Genomic DNA, 21,690 nt, shown 5'->3' on the forward strand with positions numbered 1-21,690 from the left:
CCTGACAGGCAAAGAACCAGAAGCCCTGAAGGGTTAACAATGTGCCCAGGGTCACAGGAGCCAGGATTCAAATCTCATGTGCTAACCAATCCTCTGCCAGCCGACTCTCAGGGTGGCAATATGGGGGTTGGTTGGGGGGCTCAGAGGGGCCTGGGGCAGCTGAGCTGGCTGAGGTCCAGTGGCAGGCACGGTGCTTGCATTTCACACACAGGATTTCATCTGACCTTTGTCTTAAATTTTTTAAGTGGATAAAAGTCTGTATGGTCATATAATCTTCATAATACCCAATTTTTTCCTTCAGGTTAGAAAGCTGAGATAACACAATATTTCAAATACCTATATGCGCACGCACACACACACACACACACACACACACACAGACACACATGACTAGAAGGCACTACATAAAATGTTCAGTGACTAGCTTGTGATTTTTATTTCCTTTTTGATATTTTTCTATGTGTTTTAAGTATTCGAAGGCAAAATGTTTTTGTTTTTACCAGAAAAGCAATACTCATTCATATTACATTTGTAATCCTTACGACAACCTTATGGGGTAGAGGCCATCCTCTGCCCCTTTCAGACAACTGGGCTACCTGGCCCAAAAGCCCAGGCTTTTCCCGAGGGCCCTGGGTCATCCCCAGCCTGGCTGTGCTGCTTGGGAGCAGCCAGCCCCAGACAACCATAGAAGCAGAGAGACCTCAGCAGGCATCAGTCCAGCTGCCACTGACAGCACAAATGTGGTGGGAGAGAGGGCTGAACAGGAGTTTGCTGTGTGCCCTCTCTGGGCCTCAGTTTCCCCTTCTGTGCTCCAAGGGGCTTGGACCTGATGGCCCAGAGGGACTCTGCTAGCCCTCACAGGGTGGCAGTCTAGACCCTGTTCCTGTAAGTCACGGGGGACAGGGAGCAGACCCCTAAAGGCACCTTGCCTGGAGAGCCCTCTTTCCCCCACACTACCAGGGCAACCTGCCCACGCCTCGGGAGAGGGTCATGGGCAGCTCCCCAGCCCCGTCAATCCAGTCCCCGCCCTGAATCAGAGAAGCCGCTCACTTCTTGACTTTCGCAGCACCGGGGGACATGACCCAGAAAGGCGAGCTGGCACTGACAGCTCCCCGGGGAGACACTAGGGGCCAAGACTCTGGGACCCCTGCCCACCTGCTGTCAGGGTCTCTACAGAAACACCTGAAATGAGCACATGGCCCCCAAGCCCCACCAGGCCACGTTCCGGAGCAGCCTCAGTCCACTCCCAACGCCGTCCAGGGGCCAGCCCAGGCAGGATCAAGTGTCAGCGGCGCTTGGTGCCCGGGCAGCCACTTCACCTACCTTGTTTACCAGCCTGGGCAGAGACCGGAGTGAGCCCACACGCTTTTGGCCAAGGACGGCAGCCCGCAGAGCTCTGACCAGCTTGGCCAGAGGGAACGCAGCTGATCCCCCTGCTCTGTGCCCGCCCCGTGTTAAAGTTTAACCCGGCTTCCAGGTCTCCTCTTTCCAGACAGGGGCGCAAGGAAGGAGCACCCGGCGAGACTGACGCTCCGGCTCCACGCCCGCCCGGCTCTGGGCTGTCGGTTACCCTGTAATTACCTGACAGCTCTGACTGGGCTTAGGAACCGGTGAGAAACCTCAGTCTCATCTCTGGTATCTGGAGGAAGGAAGGGAAATAAAGAGGCATTTTAAAAATGCGGACTCACCAGTTCTCAACCTCCCCGGGCCGGTGTGTGGGAAAGGGCGGGCGGCCGGGCTGGCTGGGGCTGGGGCGGGGCGAGCCATCCCCGGCTCGGGCTCCGGGGCCCGGCCCACTCTCCACAGGCCCCGCAGCGAGGGCGTGGCTCCCAGGTTCCACGTCCTGCGAGAGGGGACCATGGCCTGGGGCTCAGCAGCCTCCTCGGGGCACCGGGCAGCCTGCGGAGAGAACAAGGGGAGATGAGCTTGAAGATCACGGACCAGCACGACTGCATCTCGGGCAGAGCCAGTCATCTGGAAGGGTCTACGCCCCACCGGTCGCTGGTTACCCAGGGCAGCAGCTCCAACTGCACTGTCCCCCAAAGACCCCAGGGCTCGCAGGATGAAATGGGGCCTGCTGCCTTTTGGGGATATCTGCTTCCGAATACGGAGGCTCCGAAGTGGGAAAGGAGCATTTCAGCTGTGCCTGAGACCCCACACCTGAACCCTTCCGCTCTGAGCCTGGCAGCGTGAGGACAAGCCAGGTCCTAGCCCCACATAGAGGAGGCACCGCAAGTCAGCAGCGTCTCGGTAAGTCTAATCCTTTTCCTCCAAGACATCTAATTTTCTAATTGCACTTAACCACGTTCTTAACCCTTAGGCTTCAGGCTCCTCTGCCTAAGGTCTGTCAGCAGAGCAGTGAATGCTCTGAATATTAACATTTCATTGAGAAGGGACTCAAAAGGGCCCTGACTGTGGTCAGTGACAAGTGAAGTCTATATACAGCAAGTTCTCATTCATGTATTCGACTAGCCTGCGCTCTGTGCCTAGCATGTGGCAGGCACCGTATGGGTGTTGAGATACAAAGATTCATTCAGTCTTCATTTAATAATGCCTACTGGGTGCCAGGCATCTGCCAGGGGTTCTTTTGGATCAGAAGAGATGACACCTGAAAGCTCCCAGTCAGAAGGGAGATAAACACTTCAAAAACCCTTAGTCTGAGCAGGCTGCTGGAGGCTGCAGGTGCGGGCCAGGCACCAGGTGGTATGGGGAATGGAGGGGGGGGGGGAGCATTGGTCAGGGATGGAAAGCTTCAGTCAGGGATAGTTCCCTCATGAACTGAACAAATGAACAGAGCTCAGATATTCCCTGCACAAGTCTCTATTGAGCACCTACTGTGTGCAAAGCAACCTTGAGGGCATTTAAGGTGATCATGCTACAATCCCAGACTCAGACAGTAATGTCATTTACAGAAGAAGCGAAGTCAGCTCGGAGAGGCAACATGGGGTTTTAAGATTGAGGTGGGGGTAACCGAAGGACTTCCTAGTGGAGCTTTCTGGGCTGTCAACTACTCTCCCCATCCCTCATTGCAGTGGCCACTTGCTGCCAAGAAGTGAAGATAGCTATTTGAAGGGTGTCCACCTCCCCTGACCCACGATGGGTCCCACAGCTCACACACATTCATGTTTGCAGCCCCATTGCACCCAGCCTGCAGCTGCACCCACACTAAGCACTCTGGGATGGCTTGTGGGGTGAACATTCTGAAATGAACACACACAAGCTTGAAATGAAGCCTGGAAGAGAGGTCAGGGCTGGACACAGACTCAGAGCTAAACAGGGCCACCGATGCCACAGGTGAGGAGGCAATCATCAAAGCTTGAGCAAGAGGAGACAGCCATGTGATAATAGGGCTCACCGGGGGTGGAAAGCTGCAGAAAGAAGATGAGAGAGGGACAGGAGCTCCAGGCAAGTATAGAGTTTTCAGAAGTGACTGAAGTGTAAGTGGGAAGGAGAGGTTGGTCAGTGCCCAGTGCATCATGCCACAGACGTGGAGGACTGGAAGCCCAGACAGGCAGAAAGCCTGAGCCTGTGGAGGGAGAAGGGCAGATGGCAAACTTGGGAAGGCTCAAAGAGTGGGGAGGGAGCTGAGGGAGGAAGAAGCCACTTCCTTCTCCTTGGGGCTGTTTGGCTAGCACGGGAAGGAGAGGATGTGGTGTCTAGAATAGGAGAGAGTTGAGCATATTGGGGAGACAGAGGGACAGGAGTGACTAAAGCATTGAGAGGCAAAAAAAAAAAAAAAGTAAAGGGTTCAGGGGTTAGGGGCCTGAGGCTCTGGTGTCTGATGTTTGCAGAGCCCAACCCTGGAAGAATGCCAGGCACCTGGCGAGGGAGCCATAGTCTCTTCCTTCCTTGACTGAGAACAGCTAGGAGGCTCCTGGGTGCAGTCTTACTGGGAAGGGGATGGGAATGTGGGCCAAAGGACAGGGCAGAGGCTGATCTAAATACATGGGCCAGCTCCACTGAGGAAACAGAGATGGACCAGTGTGGCGTGGAAGAAACCAAAGGGAGCAGCCAAATGTCCTCTTCTCCAGGCTGCTTGGCACAGAGCTGGGCACACAACCAACCCTGCAGACCAGCTGTCCAATGGGCAAAGGAAGGAGCAAGACAGGTCCATCTGCATGCTTGGCTGCTGGGAAGGTGAGACGGTGCAGGGCATTGGAGGCTGACTCCACAGTGGACAGAGAAGACTTTCAGGGAGATCAGTTCCGTCTGAGGGGCAGGGACAGGAGGAGATAGCGTTTCTGTGGTTATGAGGAAGGGAAGTGGAAGAGGCAGCCAGGAAGACACCAGGAAGAAAGAGGAAGGGTGTGTGCTAGATCCTGAAGAGGAAAAAGCAGCTGAATTTAGCAGCCTCAGGGGTGTGAAGGTCAAAAGTATCAAGGAATCTTAAGCCCAGGGTTCTGGGCCAAGAAAGCAGCACTCTCTCTCTCATTTTACATGGGCATCTGAGATGAAACCTGGTGTCCAGGGACTTCTACCAACCTAGAATTCATGGGGGAGGGCAGTGGGACTGGTTCAGAACCTGGCTCCACTGTTTACTAGATGTGTGACCTTGGGAGAATTACTTTGCCTCTCTATACCTCATTATTTCCATCTATGAAATGGGGAGAACTCCACCTTATAGGGTTGCTCTAAAGATTAGACAAGGCCAAGTGTTCAGAACAATACTGGCATATACAAAGAGCTCCAAAATTTTATTTTTCAGTGACTTCGCTCCAGTGGTGGGTGAATGCAGAGGGCCTGGCTGGGGAAGAGGGTCTCTGCCTCTCTGGGTTTAGACCAGGGCAGCAGAGCTGCAATACTCCCCCTGCCCTAGATCAGGGACATTGCAAAGATTGGGGGGACAGGCTGGACAGCTGCCCAGAGACTGCAGCCGGCAGGGCTTGGTCCCCCTGGGAGAGCAGGCAGAAGGTCAAGGAAGTTGCACAGGGAATGCCACCTCCCTGCACACCATCATTTATCCTGGGCTTTCCAGGGCAACCCAGATTTCAAACCCTCTGCTCCCCAGTGCCCCTATGAACAGCAGAACTCACCACCCTGTGCCCCTAAAGTCCAGTCACTGCAAATGCAGGGCCCCATTCTGAGGCTGCATTCCTAGCAAGTGACTCTCCCTGGTGAAGGAGACGGCTACTTTAACAAGGGCATGGGGAATACACGTCTGGGAAAGAATGGGTGCTCACCCTTTCCAGGCAGAGGAAAAGTCGGGGAAGGTGAAAGGGCCAGGGGTGGCCACAACCCGCAATCTTGAGACAGTATTGGGCTATGGAGGTGGCGGGGGCGGGGGGTGGCAGTAAATGGTACTCCAGAATTTAAACACAGCTTCCTCTTTAATATCTCCCAGGACCAGGCCCTTCACTGCACCAGCCAGAGTTCTGCTCTAACTAGCAATGCGGGGCTTAAGGGGGTGGTCCTGGGATCGCCCTCCCTGCTGAGACCTTCACAACTGCTGCGGCTGTCATGGCCCGATTCCTCACTGCCCGGAGTGCGCCGGACAAGGCCCTTCTTCCTAACCTCTGGGCTGGGGCACCCCGCCCCAGGCCCTGCCAGGGAAAAAGCGAACTCCCCAAGGGACGTGGTGGGAGGGACCCAACGGCAGCCTTCCAAGGAGCCCTGGGGGTGGGGGAGACCCCAAGAAGGGGAGGGGCGGCGCCAATTGACACGCCGATCCCGGGTAGGGTCTGCGCTCTCCTCGTTCAATGAAATCCAAACGGGGTCCCAAGGCTGCTCGGATCCCGGGAGACACGCCGCCCCCGTGCCTACTCCCAGCAAGGTCCTCGACTAGGGCTGAACGGCGCTGGAGGGGACCTCGCAGGGCTGGGTCTCCCGGGCCTTTTCCTCCCCGCGCCCCCAGCAGGTCGGGGCAGAGGGGTCCTGAGGGCAGGGCCGGCCCGGACGCGGCTCCCCGAACGGCGGGCTGGGCGGAGCCCCAGCGCCCCGCCCGCACCCAGCCCGCCCGGGCCCCCTACTCACCGGCCTGGCGGAGGCAGGATCCTGGCGTCGCCGCAGCGCCCGGGGCTCGGCCCGGCCCGGCCCGCCGGCAGGAGGCAGCTCCACGCCGCCGCCTCCTCTGCCCGCCCGCTCGCGCCCCTCCCGCACACTTTCCACAGGAAATGATTAACTCGGGCCGCGGCGCGTTCCCATGGCAACTGGCTCCGACCCCGGCGGGGGGCGGCGGCGCGCGCTCGCACTCACGCGCGCACTGGCGCGCACGCGTCAGCCCGGGCGCGCCCCCGCAGGTCTCCCGCCGGCGCTCCCACTCCCACTCCCGCTCCTTCGCGGGGCCTCCCACTTGGGCTCTCCCGCCTCCCCGCGTCCCGCACTCGCACTGGCACACGTGCTCATGCGTTCTCTGAAGGCTCTCACAAAACATGCCTGCGCATGGGCTGGCTCACACGAGGCAGCCCACACAGCCCCACACCTGGTGAGCCATGCGTACTTCTGCACAGCCTCAAACCCGAGTGCAAAACTTCCACGCGAATACTCACACATACACGTCTCATTCGGGCTGTCATACCAGTACGTGTCTTCCCATCCCAACACACACACAAGCTCTTATTCACGAGACAGTACATGTACACCCCTTACCGTGTCCTTGCACACGCTGGCGCACATGCACTCACCCTGTTTTACAGCACTCACCCTGTTTTACAGCGCACACCCCCTCACTCGCTCCACCACCTACTCGCTGGCCAGGCAGCCTCCCAGCCACAGCACTTCCTACCTCTGCACCCCCAGCCCCACCCCAGCAAATGAATATCTTCCCAGCAAGGAAGCTGCCTGGGGTCTCTTAAGGTAAAACATTCCGTCAGGTTCCAGTGAAAACACACCAATGGTGCAGCAGTTCCCAGCCTGGCTGCAGAAGGCCCTGCTCCTGGGGGGCCTGGAGCCTCAGAAGAGGCCTGGGGGAGGCCAGGGGCCTGCCAGCCTGGAGAGACAGCTGACCCGGAGGAGCCACTCTGTTCTTTGTCTCCCAAACAGAGGCAGCATTTTATTCCAGAGCCAGCAGCAATATTCTCCCTCACCCTCCACACACACACCCCACACACACCCCCGGGTGCGGAAGAGGAGAAAGCAAGTCACTCTGAAGCCAGCCTGTGCAGGCTGATGGTTCTGCAGATAATCCCAGGAGGGTGGGTACTCTGCCCCTTCCTGCTTGTCAGGGGATTGCCCAAGAAGATCAAGGAGAGGACTGGAGGGGGTCTGGCAGCTCCAGGTGGGAGCTCCCACTGCTGCCCAGGCGCTGGGCTGCCAGTCAAGAATCTCAACCAGAGACGGAGCCAAGGGCCTGGGCCTCAGTTTGTTCTGGACACCAGAGCAGGACAGTCACAGTCCCCCAGCTGGAAGCAGCCTAGTGCATGCTTTATTTGCCAACTGAGATTCCTCAGTGAAGGCCTGATAGAGGGTGAATGTCATGCTCCTGGAATCATTCCCTAGAGAGTTGGATTTCCAGCTGAACACCACACCGAAGAACCCTTCCAATGGGAGAGAAAGCCTTATTTGGGGAGTTAAGATCTCTGAATTCCCCTGCCTGCCCTCCAAACAGCAGTGATCCAGGGGACTGCAAGGGTGGATGAAGGCAAAATGTTTCTAGAATTCGGATTTAGTATCTAACTCCCTTGATTACAGTGAGTTGATGGGGGAGGGGGGAGGGCAGAAAGTTTGTCTTTAAAGTCCTGGTTCAAAACAGGAGGTTTTTTCTTACTCAGGGATTGAGTACATTGACATTGACTGTAGGTCCTTCCCACCAAAGCCAAAGCCAGATTTTTAAATTAATAATAACATTTGTTGTTCTTTTGCTTTGATTACAAAAGTAATAGATGTTCATTGTAACCATATCCCACACACTGGAGATAAATGCTGCCAACACTTAGAAATCTTTTTTTTTTTCTGCGTACATAATAGATGCCATTATTGAAGCTAACACTGTGTCAGGCACGGCACTAAGCTCTTTATAAACAAAATCCCATTTAACCCTGAACACCCTATGAACACCAGTACCGTCATATTCCCATGTTTCAGGAAAGGAAAGTGAGCCTCCGAAAGTCTGTTCGCAAATGCAGTGTGTGATAGAGCTATGAGTACAATAGGTACTCACACAGTACTATCAGATGCATATGGGTATAACAACTTATTAAGATCAAAGCACCAGCGAAGGAAAAAGAAAATTGAAGTGTAAGGAAGTTGTATTTTTGGAATTCTAGCAAAACTCTGATTTGAAATGTAAAAACTACTTGTTTCATCGTTGTTGCATTTTTGAGACAAGATCTTGATCTGTTGCCCAGGCTGGAGTGCAGTAATGCAATCATAGCTCACTATAGCCCCGAACTCCCGGGATCAAGTGATCCTCCCACCTTAGCCTCCTGAGTAGCTGGGACTACAGGCACACACCACTGTGCCTAGCTAATTTTTTTTTTTTTTTTTTTTTTTTTTTTTAGTAGAGACGGGGATGTCTCACTACGTTGCCCAGGCTGGTCTCGAACTCCTGGGCTCAAGGGATCCTTCTACCTTGGCTTTCCAAAGTCCTGGGATTACAGATGTGAAGATGTGAATTACTGTGCCTGACTCAATTTTTTTTTTTTTTTTTTTTTTTTTGAGACGGAGTCTCGCTCTGTCATTCAAGCTGGAGTGCAGTGGGATTACAGGCACAGACCACCACACCTAGCTAATATTTTATATTTTTAGTAGAGACAGGGTTTCACCATGCTGGCCAGGCTGGTCTCAAACTGCTGACCTCAAGTGATCCGCCCGCCTCGGCCTCCCAAAGTGTTGGGATTGAAGGCATGAGCCACCGTACCCGGCATGACTCAATTTTTTTAAAAAAATATTGTGTGGAGTCCGGGTCTAGCTCTGTCGCCCTGGCTGGTCTCAGAATCTTAGCCTCAAGCGATCATTCTGCTTCAGCCTCCCAAAGTGCTGGGATTATTTGCATGAGCCACCATACCATGCCCATCCCAGTTGTTGGAATTTAAGAATGTACAATGTCACCAGGAACTACATACCGACTCCAAGGTCATTTCTAACCCAGAAACTTCGCTGATGATTTACATAGGAGGCTGCCAACTTTCCTGGCCGCAGGGAAGGTGGAAATTTTGCTGAAACCTAGCCATCCCAACACTGAAGTCCTAAACCCTTGAGGGAGGACTCTTGGGTTCAGCCTCAGCCTTAACCCTTCCTGCCTACCTCTGGCAGAGGCACAGCTGTCTCAGGGAAGGCCAGACAAAAGACAGTATCCAGAACACTGTAATTCCACATCCACATCCACCCCATCCCCAGGCAGGGCCTAGCAGCGCCATCCTTGTGTTCAGACAAGATCAGGTGCGTTCACGGTGGTATGTCCATAGACTTTTTTGTTGTTGTTGTTGTGGTTTGAAACAGAGTCTCTACTCTGTCACCCAGGCTGGAGTGCAGTGGCGCAATCTCAGCTCACTGAAATCTCTGCCTCCTGGGTTCAAGGGATTCTCCTGCCTCAGCCTCCTGAGTGGCTGGGATTACAGGCATGCGCCACCACGCTCGGCTAATTTTTGTATTTTTAGTAGAGACAGGGTTTTGCCATGTTGGCCAGGCTGATCTTGAACTCCTGACCTCAGGTGATCTGCCCGCCTCAGCCTCCCAAAGTGCTCGGATTACAAGCGTGAGCCACCACACCTGGCCCGTCTTTGTGTTCAAAGGGCCCGTAACCCCTTACTGCTCAGGTATTTGTCAGAGAAGTGGCCAAGAGCCTGAGAGTTCTGCTCCCCAAAAGAAAGGAAACAAGGGGAATGAAAAGCCAGATTGTGTTTAATCTGATTCTCATAGCAACCCAGAGTAAAGCACAGATAAAATTTACATGATTTTCCCATTTTAAATGATTTAACCTGAGATCAAGTCTTCTCCGAGCCTTTGCAAATGTCCTCGCTGCCTGGAAAGCCCCTCTCCTTCACCCCATTCTCATCTGCCTCCACTAACCCTTCCCTGGTCAATTCCATACCTGCTTGTCCCTCCTTCAAGCTTAGAGGTCACCTTCCTTGACCCTACCAGGCACCAGCAGGTGGGCTCAACCCACCCCCTGCAGCATCCCTGACCCTGGATCATGATGGCATTCCTGTCTATACCATCTGCTCCTTCAGGACAGGACCCTTTCCTGACTTGATCACAGGGAAAGCCTCAGCTGACCCCAGCTCAGGGCCTGGTATCACAGACGTGCTCATTGAATAAATCCATAGATCCTGTAGAATTCAGAAGGGAAGAACAGGTGCATGAAATGTACCCAAACAGACTTTCTTCCCATGTAAAGTAATGATAATTCCTACCAAAAGGAAGTAAGAGAAGGCTCCTTAGCAATTATTTCCATGTGGTCAGGAAGGAGTGCCCTGCAGCTGTGAAAAGTGTGTCCTCTCATGCTTCTGGGTAACAGGACATTTATTGAAGTTGGAGAAACTCATTCTGGAGTGAGCCGCATATTAAGTAATCCTGACCCAATTAGCTGCTTTTTTGAATCCGCATCTTCCAATCTTCCAATACCTCTGAAATCATTCATCATGAGCATCTCAGAAAGAACTGCGGAGGAAGGCCGGGCGCGGTGGCTCAAGCCTGTAATCCCAGCACTTTGGGAGGCCGAGACGGGCGGATCACGAGGTCAGGAGATCGAGACCATCCTGGCTAACACGGTGAAACCCCGTCTCTACTAAAAAATACAAAAAACTAGCCGGGCGCGGTGGCGGGCGCCTGTAGTCCCAACTACTCGGGAGGCTGAGGCAGGAGAATGGCGTGAACCCGGGAGGCGGAGCTTGCAGTGAGCTGAGATCCGGCCACTGCACTCCAGCCTGGGCGGCAGAGTGAGACTCCGTCTCAAAAAAAAAAAAAAAAAAAAAGAACTGCGGAGGAGGCTGGATGCCGTGGCTCATGCCTGTAATCCCAGCACTTTGGGAGGCTGAGGCGGGCGATCACCTGAGGTCAGGAGTTAGAGACCAGCCTGGCCAACATGGCGAAAACCCATCTCTATTAAAAACACAAAAATTACCCGGACGTGCTGGCCGGTGCCTGTAATCCCAGCTACTCAAGAGGCTGAGGCAGGAGAATTGCTTGAACCCAGGAGGTGGAGGTTGCAGTGAGCAAAGATCATGCCACTGCACCCAGCCTGGGCAACAGAGCAAGACTATCAAAAATACACACACACACACACACACACACACACACACACACACACCCTGTGGAGGAGCTCGTGGAGGCGAAGAGCATGGCCCTGCACCCAGCGCCACAAGCATGAATTTGGTTTCCAGCTTTGCATGTCACCAACTGCAGGTCTTGGGCACGCGACTCAACCTGAGCACCTCAGGGGGTCTGGCACAAGGCTTACAGCTGCAAGCTCTCAGGAAGCCAGGCTCCTCAGTGGGCATGGAGAGGTGGTGGTCTTGGATGACCCTTGACTGGACTGTAAATTCCTCTCATCCTTGTCTACTCTAGACCCAGCTCAGCAGGCAGTAGGTGTTCAAGTGATACTTAAACAAATGGTACTTTTCTCACTCTTTTATCTCCCTCTCGCCTTCCTGCTCCCTGTGTTCCCTTCCTTTCTAGAAACTGTATTAACAGGGGAAAACAGTTCTCCCGTTTTCAGAGAACAAAGGCAATCTTTCCCCCAAGAAAATCACCTTGCAGGCCAGGCACAATGGCTCATGAGACAGGAGGATTGCTTGAGGCCAGGAGTTCTAGACTAGCCTGAACAATATAGAGACCCTGTCTCTACAAAACAACTAGCCAGCCGCGGTGGCACCGGCCTGTGGTCCCAGCTACTCGGGAGGCTGAGGTGGGAGGATGGCTTGGGCCCAGGAGTTTGAGGCTGCAGTGAGCTATGATCATGTCACTGTACTCCAGCCTGGGCAACAGAGCAAGATCCTGTCTCAAAACAAGAAAGAAAAGAAAGAGAGAAAGAGAGAGGGAGGGAGGGGGAAAAAAAAACCTTCTAAGGGGACTAGAAAATAAAAAGAAAACCACCTTGCTTTAAAATATTCAAATGGTGGCTGCCTTTCTGCATTGGCCAAAATGACTGAACTCGACAGTGCTCCCCTAACTCTCAGTTTACGGGAACCTAAAACCTCTTTATGACTCAAGGAAGAATTTGGCGGAGATTCCCTCCCTCCTAGCACTCCAAGGCTAAAAGCAAACCAAGGCTTTGTGGGTTTTTTTCCCCTTTATCATTTCCTGTAGTCTAAAAAAAATGAGAGGAATGCAAACATTGAGGAGATAATGGACGTAAGCACCAGGTAATAAAAAGATTTAGCAATAACCGCCCTGAGAGTAGCACGGGCCAAATAAGCCCCGCCCCAGGCCCGCCTCCCAGCCCGAGGATCCTGTCACCATCCTCCAGAAGCCTCCGGGCTCCTCCTCACTAAGTGGTCTGCCGCTTTCCTCCTTGCTCCTAAATTGTTCTAGCTCCGGGTTCTAAGCCAGCACATGCGTTATTAACATCCTTCCCATTTTTCCCCACTTCCTCATTCACTTCTCCCCACCTGCTGCAAATTCTAGGTGGCAGTTTTTGGTTTTGAACTTAAATTTTTTTTTCTGGACAAATCTAATGAAATCAAGAGAGAGAGGGAAAACACAAAAACCACCCTTCACTTATTGTCATTGGTCCAGATTTTTCCTTCCAGTATCTGACCATGAGCTCATGTCATTTCTGTGTTAAGGAGATGACAGTATAGAGGAGTGGCTAAAGGTGGTTCTGGGGCCAGGTAGACCTGGGTTTGAGCTCAGTCACTGGCTCAGTCACTTCCTCTGTGCCTCAGTTTCCCCCTGTGAAAATGAGAGTAGGGGTAGTGTCTAACCCATTGAGTTATGGTGAGATGTAAATTAGAGCAAGCACATAGCACCCTCAGCCCAGCATCTGGCACACAATTGGCGTTTCTGCAAACACAAGCTGCAGTCATAGTGGGAGGCAAAGACTGGATAGAATTTTTTACTCTGCCTTTTCTTACTTTGAATCATGTAAGTGCTGGGCATGGTAGCTCACGCCTGTGGCCCAGCTTCTTGGAAGGCAGAGGTGGGAGGATCACTTAAGCCCAGGAGTTTGAGGTCAGCCTGGGCAACATAGCAAGACCCCCATCTCTAAAGTTTTTTAAAATTATTATAATAAGCATTTTCCATGTCACTTTTTCCTCCTAAGGCCTGCATTTTTCTGAAGTACAGACATCATCGGATAAGGCCAAGATCACATTCAGAATGGAGGTTCCGGTGTCTGGGGCACACCTAGTACTCAATAAAAATGGCTGAGAAGTATTTTATTTATTCACTTATTTAGATTTGGGGTCTCGCTCTCTCACCTAGGCTGGAGTGAGGTGGCATGATCAGAGCTCACTGCAGCCTTAAACTCCTGAGCTGAAGCGATCCTCCCACCTCAGCCTCCCGTGTACTGGAACGACAGCTGTGAGCCACTGCACCCAGCAAAAAACTATTTTAAATGGCTGCATAATATTCCACTGAAAGCCTGTGCCCTGACTGAGCTGGCCATTCCATAGGATCTGATATTTGAGTAGCTCCCATTTTTGTCACTTTTATAAACAGCATTGCTGTCACCATTGCCACCCACACAGCCCGTTCATTCCCTGGTATGGGGTGGGAAGGGAGAAGAGAGGTTGTCAATTTCATAAAAAATCTTTCTGAATAAAGAGTCTGAGCATTTTTTTTTTCGCTTTCTAAACATGTTGCCAGATTGCCCCTCAGAAGGCCTGTACCAAATTTACACTGTTGGCAGCATTTTTTGACGAGAACTACTCTTCACGCTAATTTACAGTTTTTCTCTCGGATCTGGAATTCTCGCCCTGGCTGGTTCTCCTGGGAGGCATGAGGCATGTATAAAGATATCTGAGCGATGGCTGTCACCAGAGGGGCGTATCTGGTTCTTCTGCCAGGTGCTCAGGCTGGGAGTGTTTCTGTCTGCTGGGCCAGGCCAGGTGGGGCTGAGAGCACTGTCTCAGTGCTCCCAATCCCTGCCTGCTCTTAAGCCACCAGAGATCTTCCGAGGTGGGTCCTAGAATGCCTCGGTACCCTGCGGTTCAACACTCTGGCCCGTCCTAGACAGATGAGTCTCATCAGGTGCCACCACCGTGATTCCTGCTCTCACATCCTGGCACTTCATTGGGGCTCCTTTGCAATAAGTCAATCAGCTACTACTGGAGAAAAAAAATTTTTTTCTCCTGGGTAGGGAGATGGGGACAGGGGCCATAAGGGAAGCCACATGCTCCTGGAAAGCCATAGCCACAGCCGCTGATCACGTGCTGAACTCTTAGCACCACTGCTGCTGCTGCCTTTAGACTGTAGCATTGCTTTGCTGAGGTTCTGTGACGCGCAGCCTTTCCCCTAGCTCTGGTCCTCCTCCTCCGGGGGTGGCCCTTGTTTGCAAACAGCAACAGGAAGTTTTGACGCTGCTGATTAACCAGACTCCCACAGCTCTCTGTGCTGAGTCATCGCCACTAGTGTCAACCTCTCACCTGCCCCGCCGACACCACCAGCTTCCAGGTGACCGAAAGGAAGCAGCAAGCATCCTGTGGTTCCAGTGGCTTCCATCTGCCACCTTCTAGGGGAGGGGAGGGACAAACTTCCATCCACCCCAGACAACCAGAATGTGCAGGGCCCTGAATGCCAGGATGGGAATTTAATCTAATTAAACTTCAGCAAGGGGCTGAGGGACAGCTTCATGCCAGGCACCGGGAAAAACTCTTTACACACAGGATTGCCTTTGCTTTCATTCAATCCCCGCAACATGTGTGGTAGGTGTTATTATTCCCATTGTACAGATGGAGAGACTGAGGCCAGCGGGAGGCCCATGGATGTGTAGGGGCTGCTATGGGAAGGCAGCTTGGAGTGCCGGAGATGGTGGGTACTGCCAGCAGGAGCTGTGTCCTCTACGCACGATGTGACCTTGGTCAGATTTCCTCCCTGTTCTGGGTCTCATGCCCCTCCCTGGGTACATGAAGACTGGTGACCTTCTCAGGGCTACAGCCACGAGGAAGTGAGTGGGCCAGCTGGATGGCCCACTCTGGGATTCTGCTTACAGAAAGCCTGATCCAAGGGCAGGACTATCCCACCTCAGCCACCTGGGACTGGCTTCACTGTTCACAGTTGCATCACCAAGGAACTCCATGGAAAGAAAATAATTGAGTGGTTGCCAGGTCCTGGGAGGTGGGAGGGAGAATGGGGAGTGACTATGAATGGGGCTTCTTTGGGGCATGATAAAATGTCCTAAAGTTAGATTATGGTGACAGTTGTACAACTCTGTGAATATACTAAAAACAATTGGATTGTACACTTTAAACAGGTGAATGTTGTGGTATGATAATTATATCTCAATAAAGCCGTTTAAGAGAGAAAGGAGGAAGGAGGGAAGGAGGACAGGAGAGAGAGAGACCTACTCAGAGGTCAGGCCAAGCACGATGGCTCACGCCTGTAATCCCAGCAGTTTGGGAGGCAGAGCAGGGAGGATCACTTGAGGTCAGGAGTTTGAGACCAGCCTGGGCAACATGGCAAGACTCCATTTCTACAAAAACATTTAAAAATTAGCTGGGCATGGTGGTGCATACCTATGGTCCCAGCTACTTAGAAGACTGAGGTGTGGGGCCAAGAGGAGTGACTCACGCCTGTAATCCCACCACTTTGGGGGGCTGAGACAGATGGATCATTTAAGGTCAGGAGTTCAAGACCAGCCTGGCCAACATGGTGAAACCCTGTCTCTACTAAAAATGCAAAAATTAGCCAGGCATGATGGCACATGCTTGTAAACCCAGCTACTTAGGAGGCTGTGGAGAATCAGTTGAACCTGGGAGGTATAGGTTGCAGTGAGCCGAGATTGTGATTGTGCCACTGTGCTCTAGCCTGGGTGACAGTGAGACTCCGTCTCAAAAAAAAAAAGATTGAGGCCAGAGAATCACTTGAGCCCAGGAGTTCAAGGCTGTAGTGAGCTATGATCACACCACTGCAGTGCAGCCTAGGTGACGGAGCGAGACCCCATCTCTTAAAAAAAAAAAAAAAAAAAAGTCAGGCCAGAGCTGCCTTTGAGATTTGCCTTCTGGAATAGGGCCCTCAGCATCCAGGCCCTCTCCAATCATCCCCTTCTAAGCAGCCTCCCTCCAGAGCCCAGGAAAGGTGTGTGTGAAGACACCCAGTGGCAGGCGGTGGCCCCAGCTGCTGACCGAAGGTGATGGGGCCCTGGCCTCTGGTGCTTGCTCTCCTCAGAGAGGAAAGAACCATGAATGAAAGGGCAGGTGTGTGTGGACCTGGAGGAATGCGGGGAGGGTGGCAAGAAAACTGCTGGAGGCGGAGCGGGAGAGACCCTGTGAGTCAGGGTGAGGTGAGGTGTTGCTCAGACAGGAAGTGCCTGGAAACAAAGCCTGGACTGGAAACACCGAAACACCAGGCTGGCCAGGGCGCTCTCAGTTGCCTAGAAACATCTTAACACTCCAGAAAGTGTAAGTAAGGAACACCTGCTGCTCCGTGAGGGGCCCCCACCAACTGGTCCGGCCATGTCTGCTTGGCAATAGGGGGCACAGGCAGATGCCGCTGCCCAAGAGGTAACCGCAGCCTAGACCTAATGCTGAGCCAGGGGCACAGGTGCAAGGGATCCATCATGAGGTTAGCTAAACTGGCCAATAAGAGGCTGGAGCTCATTCCACTTGTACTGTTTGGGCAACTTACTGTTGAAAAAGGAGAACCTGGCCGGGCGCAGTGGCTCACACCTGTAGTCCCAACATTTTGGGAGACTGAAGCTAGTGGAGCACCTGAGGTCAGGAGTTTGAGACCAGCCTGCTCAACATGGTGAACCCCCATCTCTACTAAAAATACAAAAATTAGTCAGGCGTAGTTGTGCACACCTGTGATCCTAGCTACTCGGGAGGCTGAGGCAGGAGAATCGCTTGAACCCGGGAGGAGGAGGTTGCAGTGAGCCAAGATTGTACCACTCCACTCCAGCCTGGACAACAAAGCAAGGCCTTGTCTCAAAATAAAAAAAAAAATAAATTAAAAAAAAAAAGGAAAAGGAGAACTCAGAGGATCTTGGAGGCACAGTGTCCCTGTCTAAATCTCCAGATAACCCAGAAAGCACACGCTGCCCCCACACCACTCCACCCCCTCCACGCCTCCCTGTCCTATGCTCTTCACACCCACCTCCTGGGGCAAATGGCACCGGATGCTCCTGTCTTAAGTGAACAAATGGAGACTCTAACCACCTTCTGAGAATCCCAGCCCTGGGGTCAAACCTGCATGCCTGCTGAGTACCTGCATGACAATAATTAGGATTTCCTATGCTCTGAAGCAAACCTCCCACCTGGCATCCTGCATGTGTCCAGCAACTCCCTGCACCTGGGCACTAATCACGCAGGTGGGCTTGGCATCCTCACAGCCTCTGTAGCACATGCCTTCAGGGGGAAGAGACCCGGGGACTCAGGAGACTCGAGGCATCTCCAGAGTCACAGCCTGAAGACGGAACCCCATGCTCTCCTGGACATAAAAGCCACACAGTCCCTGGCAGACAGGTAGGCAGCGGTGAAGGGATTTACCCTGGCACTGGGTTGGAGCTGTGCAGTCACCCCTGCTTATTCTTCCTGTACATCCCGCTACTGTCCCCCTGCTATAGATTTGACTGGGGCAGGCTGGCTGCAGAGTCCAGGTCTTGAACCACTGTACCACACTGCCTCTCAAGGGCACAGTCAGTGGGGTCCTTGTCACTGTGGGCCATTCCTCAGCATGCACTCAGAGCTCTTCACCATCTGCCTGCAGCCGCCCTGCCTGGCCTTTTCTCCCACTGACCCCCCAAGGCACCCTCTTTCTGGTCCTTGAGTTTTCCATATGCTCTGCCCCCACCCCCACCCCCACATCTCCACCTGCAGCTGTTTACCTGTGAGGCTCAATGAAAGGACCACCTCCTCCGTGGGGACTCCTGATACCTAGTCAGAAGTCCCCTAGGACCACCTCCCCTTCCCTTAGCTCACCTAGCACTGGATTCACAACTGTGAGGGACTGTCAGTCTCCTACATTAGATTGGAGGTCCCTGAATCAGACTCCCATGCTGTGTGACTTAGGGTAAGGCCCTTAACCTCTCTGAGCCTCAGTTTCCTCATTAACAGGTAATATTTATTGAGCACGTACTATGTGCTAGGTACTATATGCTACTATCCCGTTTAATCCTTACAGCACATATGAGGCGGGTACTGTAATTATCCCATGTTACAGATGAAGAAACTGTCACTGTCATTAGGACTACCACCATTATTGTCATTCTTTTTTTTTTTTTTTTTTTTGAGACAGATGCTCTGTCACCCAGGCTGGAGTGCAGTGGTGCGATCTCAGCTCACTGTAACCTCTGCCTCCCAGATTCAAGCAGTTCTTCTGCCTCAGCCTCCCAAGTAGCTGGGACTACAGGCATGCACCAACACACCCAAGTGTTTGTATTTTAGTAGAGATGGGGTTTCACCATGTTGCCCAGGCTGGTCTTGAACTCCTGAGCTCAAGCAATCCACCCACCTCGGCCTCCCAAAATGCTAGGATTACAGGTGTGAGCCACCATGCCTGGCCTATTATTGCCCTTCTTTTATCCACTACAAAACCTAGCACACAGCAGATACTCAAACTCAGCAAAATTCAAGTATGGCTAGAACTGGAACCAGCCTTGGATAGGAAGGAGTTTCAGAAACAAAGTTCTGCACATGCTCTAGAACCCGCAGGCCTGGCCCTGTCCTGGCTGGGGTGATACCATCTTTGGAGGCTGACGCTGGCAGTCTGTTGTGGCTGGGGACTTGGAGTGGCCTCCTTTCACTTCTCACAGCAGCCCTGCCTCTATCCACAGAAACAAACTCTGCCCAAACCAGTCCTGCAATGCACAGAGCCTGGTGGCAAACAAGCCACCTGGATAAATGGTGCCAAAGGCTGTGGGGGTCCTGGGAGGCTGACTGGAGGCAGAATTGTGCTCATTTGTAACCAGAGTAGCTCTGGGTTACTTCTGTTAGCTCAAGGTCACAGGTACATCTCTGTGCTTCAAGATCCACACCGCACCCCCCCACCGCTACGTGTTTTCTAGGATCTGCTCCAAGCATTTTCCAAAGCCGCAGGGGCTGCTTACAAGACTCTCTGCCCATCACCCCCAACCTGGCTGAGCTGGGACCACATCGACGCCTGGCCTGACTCTCCTACCAGGATGCCCTCCAAGACCAACACTGATGCCTGAGTCCCCTCACCAGGGAGACTGGGGGTGCCCCTACGCGGCTGCTGCACCTGATGTTGGAAACGGAGGCTCCAAAAACATAAGTGAAGTGGGTATTCCTGCTAAACACTCCACTCAGGGCCTGGGGGAAGGGGAGCAAATGTCTGTCTGCCCCCCGCCAACTCCACCCAGCCATGGCTTGTCCCATGGCCAAGTTGCCTGGGTCCGTGGGATCACCAAGTTCTTCTGAGTCACTACACATACCCCCAAACACCCCCAGACTCCTTTCCTGCCACTCCCCCCCTCTCAGGCACACATGCAGTGCTTGGCGCCGGGGTTAAGTCTGTGCCCTGCGGCGAGTGCTGCCCGGAGACCCCAGTGTCCATTCGAGGATGAACTTGGCTGGGTCATCCCTGCTACAAACAGGCTTTTACATTCTTGAACTTCACCTGGGGTGAGGGTTTTCAGAAGTCCTGCCCCTTTTCCTCCTGAGGCCTCCTTGGTCCTGATGTTAATGAGTGGCCATCCACGTACCCACAGGAAGGGATGTGGTCAAATCCTCTTACCAGCGGCTCTGAACCATTTGACCTGCTACCTGAGATGCTGGGGAGAGGAAAGGGGAGGGTGCTGTCACTTCTAAAAGTTCATCAAGTTCTCACAACATCCCCATTCACAGGTGAGAAAACCGAGGCCTGAAAAGTGTCAACCCAAAAGACACTCCTTGCCCCAAGCCCAGAAGGCTGAGGAAGTAGGGAAGTGCGGTGGGATCTGTCTTCCCGTGTGTCTTCAGGATCCCGGGGCCTGCCCCTCCTGGCTTCCTCTTGAGAAAGGCCTCAGAAGACCCACCTTTGGTCGCAGGACAGAAGCTGGGCCGAGAGGCAAGGGTTTTGGCCTCCACAGGGGAAACTCTGGGCTCAGAACTGCCGAAGTGACTCACGGGCCCTGCTGGGAAGCAGCTGACGTTCCTTGTCTGTGCCTCACAAAACCACAATGGGCTGCGAGTGACAGCCAGCTGCTCTGAGTGGCGGAGGAATGTTGTTGCCAGACAGGTTCCTGAGGCATCTGCTGAGCTGTGCTCCAGAAACCAGCCCTGGGCAGCTGCCACACCAAGCAGCCTCCACCCCTCCCCACAATCAGGACTCGTAGAGGGCACCCCCACCAACCTCAACAGAACGCTCCCGTCAGGGATCCGTGGAAGTCAGCCACTGCCACCAGGACAGCCACCCATTCCGGGCAGGAGCTCATGGGAAACCATGACCAGGGAACCCATCCCTCCCCACCCCCAGCAAGACTTGAGGCCAGGGAGGTTAGAGGGGTCTCCCTATGACCAAATCTGTGGCCGTCACAACCGACCTTGAACCATAATACTAAGAATGAGAACGATAATAATCACAGCTAACCCCTCGCACTCACTACATGCCGGGCACCATGGCATGGAGCGCTTTTTCTGGATTATCACATGCATTCATTTCCTGGGGCTGCCGTAGCAAACTGCCACAAACTGCATGACTTAAAACAACAGAAACGTATTCTCTTGGCCGGGCGCGGTGGCTCATGCCTGTAATCCCAGCACTTTGGGAGGCCGAGGCGGGCAGATCACCTGAGGTCAGGAGTTGGAGAGCAGCCTGGCCAACATGGCGAAACCCTGTCTCTACTAAAAATATAAAAATTAGCCAGGTGTGGGGGTAGGAGCCTGTAGCCCCAGCTACTCAGCAGGCTGAGGCAGGAGAATTGCTCGAACCCAGGAGGTAGTGATTGCAATAAACTGAGATCGCACCATTGCACTCCAGCCTGGGTGACAGAGAGAGACTCTGTCTCAAAAAATAAAAAATAAAATAAAAATAAAAAAGAAGAAAGAAAAGTAAAAGAAAAAGGACTGTATTCTTTTACAGCTCTAGAGGCCAGAAATCCAAACTCAAGGTGTTGGCGGGGCCACACTCCTCCTGAAGGCCTAGGAGAGAATCCTTCTTTTCCTTTTCCAGCTTCTGCTGGAGGCGGGTGGTCTTCAGTGCACCTCGGCTTATGGGCATGTCACAGCAGTCTTTTTCCATCTGCACATGGTGTTTTCTCTGTGTATCTATGTCTCTGTGTCCAAATCTCCCTCTTCTTAGAAGTACACCAGTCATATTGGACTTAAGGCCTACGCTAATCCAGTATGACCTCTGCAAAGGCCCTAGTTCCAAATAAGGTCATATTCCCAGGGTTCCAGGTGGATATAAATTTTGGGGAACACTATTCAACTCAATATACCACATGTAATCTTCTTAATAAGACTGATATTGCTTTTATCTTCATCTTACAGATAAGAGGCTCAGAGAGGTTAAGCAACTTGCCAGAAATCACCCAGCCTCTGATTCTAGAACTCATACTACATCATCATCACCATCTCCTCACAGAAGCTCAGCACTTCATCACTTACAAAGCTTCTCCTGGCCATTGTCGCTTTCTCTCTTTTTCTTTCTTTCTTTCCTTCTTTCCTTCTTTCTTCCTTTCTTTTCTTTCTTCCTTTCTTCCTTTCTTCCTTTCTT

The 21,690-nt window shown here is 52.8% G+C and overlaps 1 protein-coding gene and 1 long non-coding RNA gene across 51 annotated transcripts in view; one reads left to right on the plus strand and one right to left on the minus strand.

Moving 5' to 3' along the window:
* KIFC3 (kinesin family member C3) overlaps window positions 1-21,690 on the minus strand; it is a 105,256-nt gene that overhangs the window by 38,872 nt on the left and 44,694 nt on the right. For 17 of the 50 annotated variants that reach the window (XM_074027118.1, XM_074027120.1, XM_074027106.1 and 14 more), the window contains exons 1-2: window positions 5,971-6,090; window positions 1,689-1,899 (exon numbers count right to left, since the gene is read on the minus strand). Coding sequence is in view for 25 of the 50 variants with exons in the window: in XM_074027106.1 (XP_073883207.1) it covers window positions 1,689-1,860 (172 nt within the window). In the remaining 25 variants the exon portion in view is untranslated. Of the gene's footprint in view, window positions 1-1,323; window positions 1,900-5,970; window positions 6,091-6,721; window positions 6,868-21,690 lie in introns of those variants that run through there. The other 33 variants (XM_074027098.1, XM_065536943.1, XM_065536944.1 and 30 more) reach the window with 10 other exon arrangements.
* Window positions 1,832-20,631, plus strand: LOC102134805 (uncharacterized). Its single transcript, XR_006694818.3, has 3 exons — window positions 1,832-2,250; window positions 19,040-19,271; window positions 19,839-20,631. It is a non-coding gene; the product is annotated as an uncharacterized lncRNA (long non-coding RNA).

This window comes from Macaca fascicularis, chromosome 20, assembly GCF_037993035.2.
Source record: "Macaca fascicularis isolate 582-1 chromosome 20, T2T-MFA8v1.1".
Taxonomy (NCBI): Eukaryota; Metazoa; Chordata; class Mammalia; order Primates; family Cercopithecidae; genus Macaca; species Macaca fascicularis.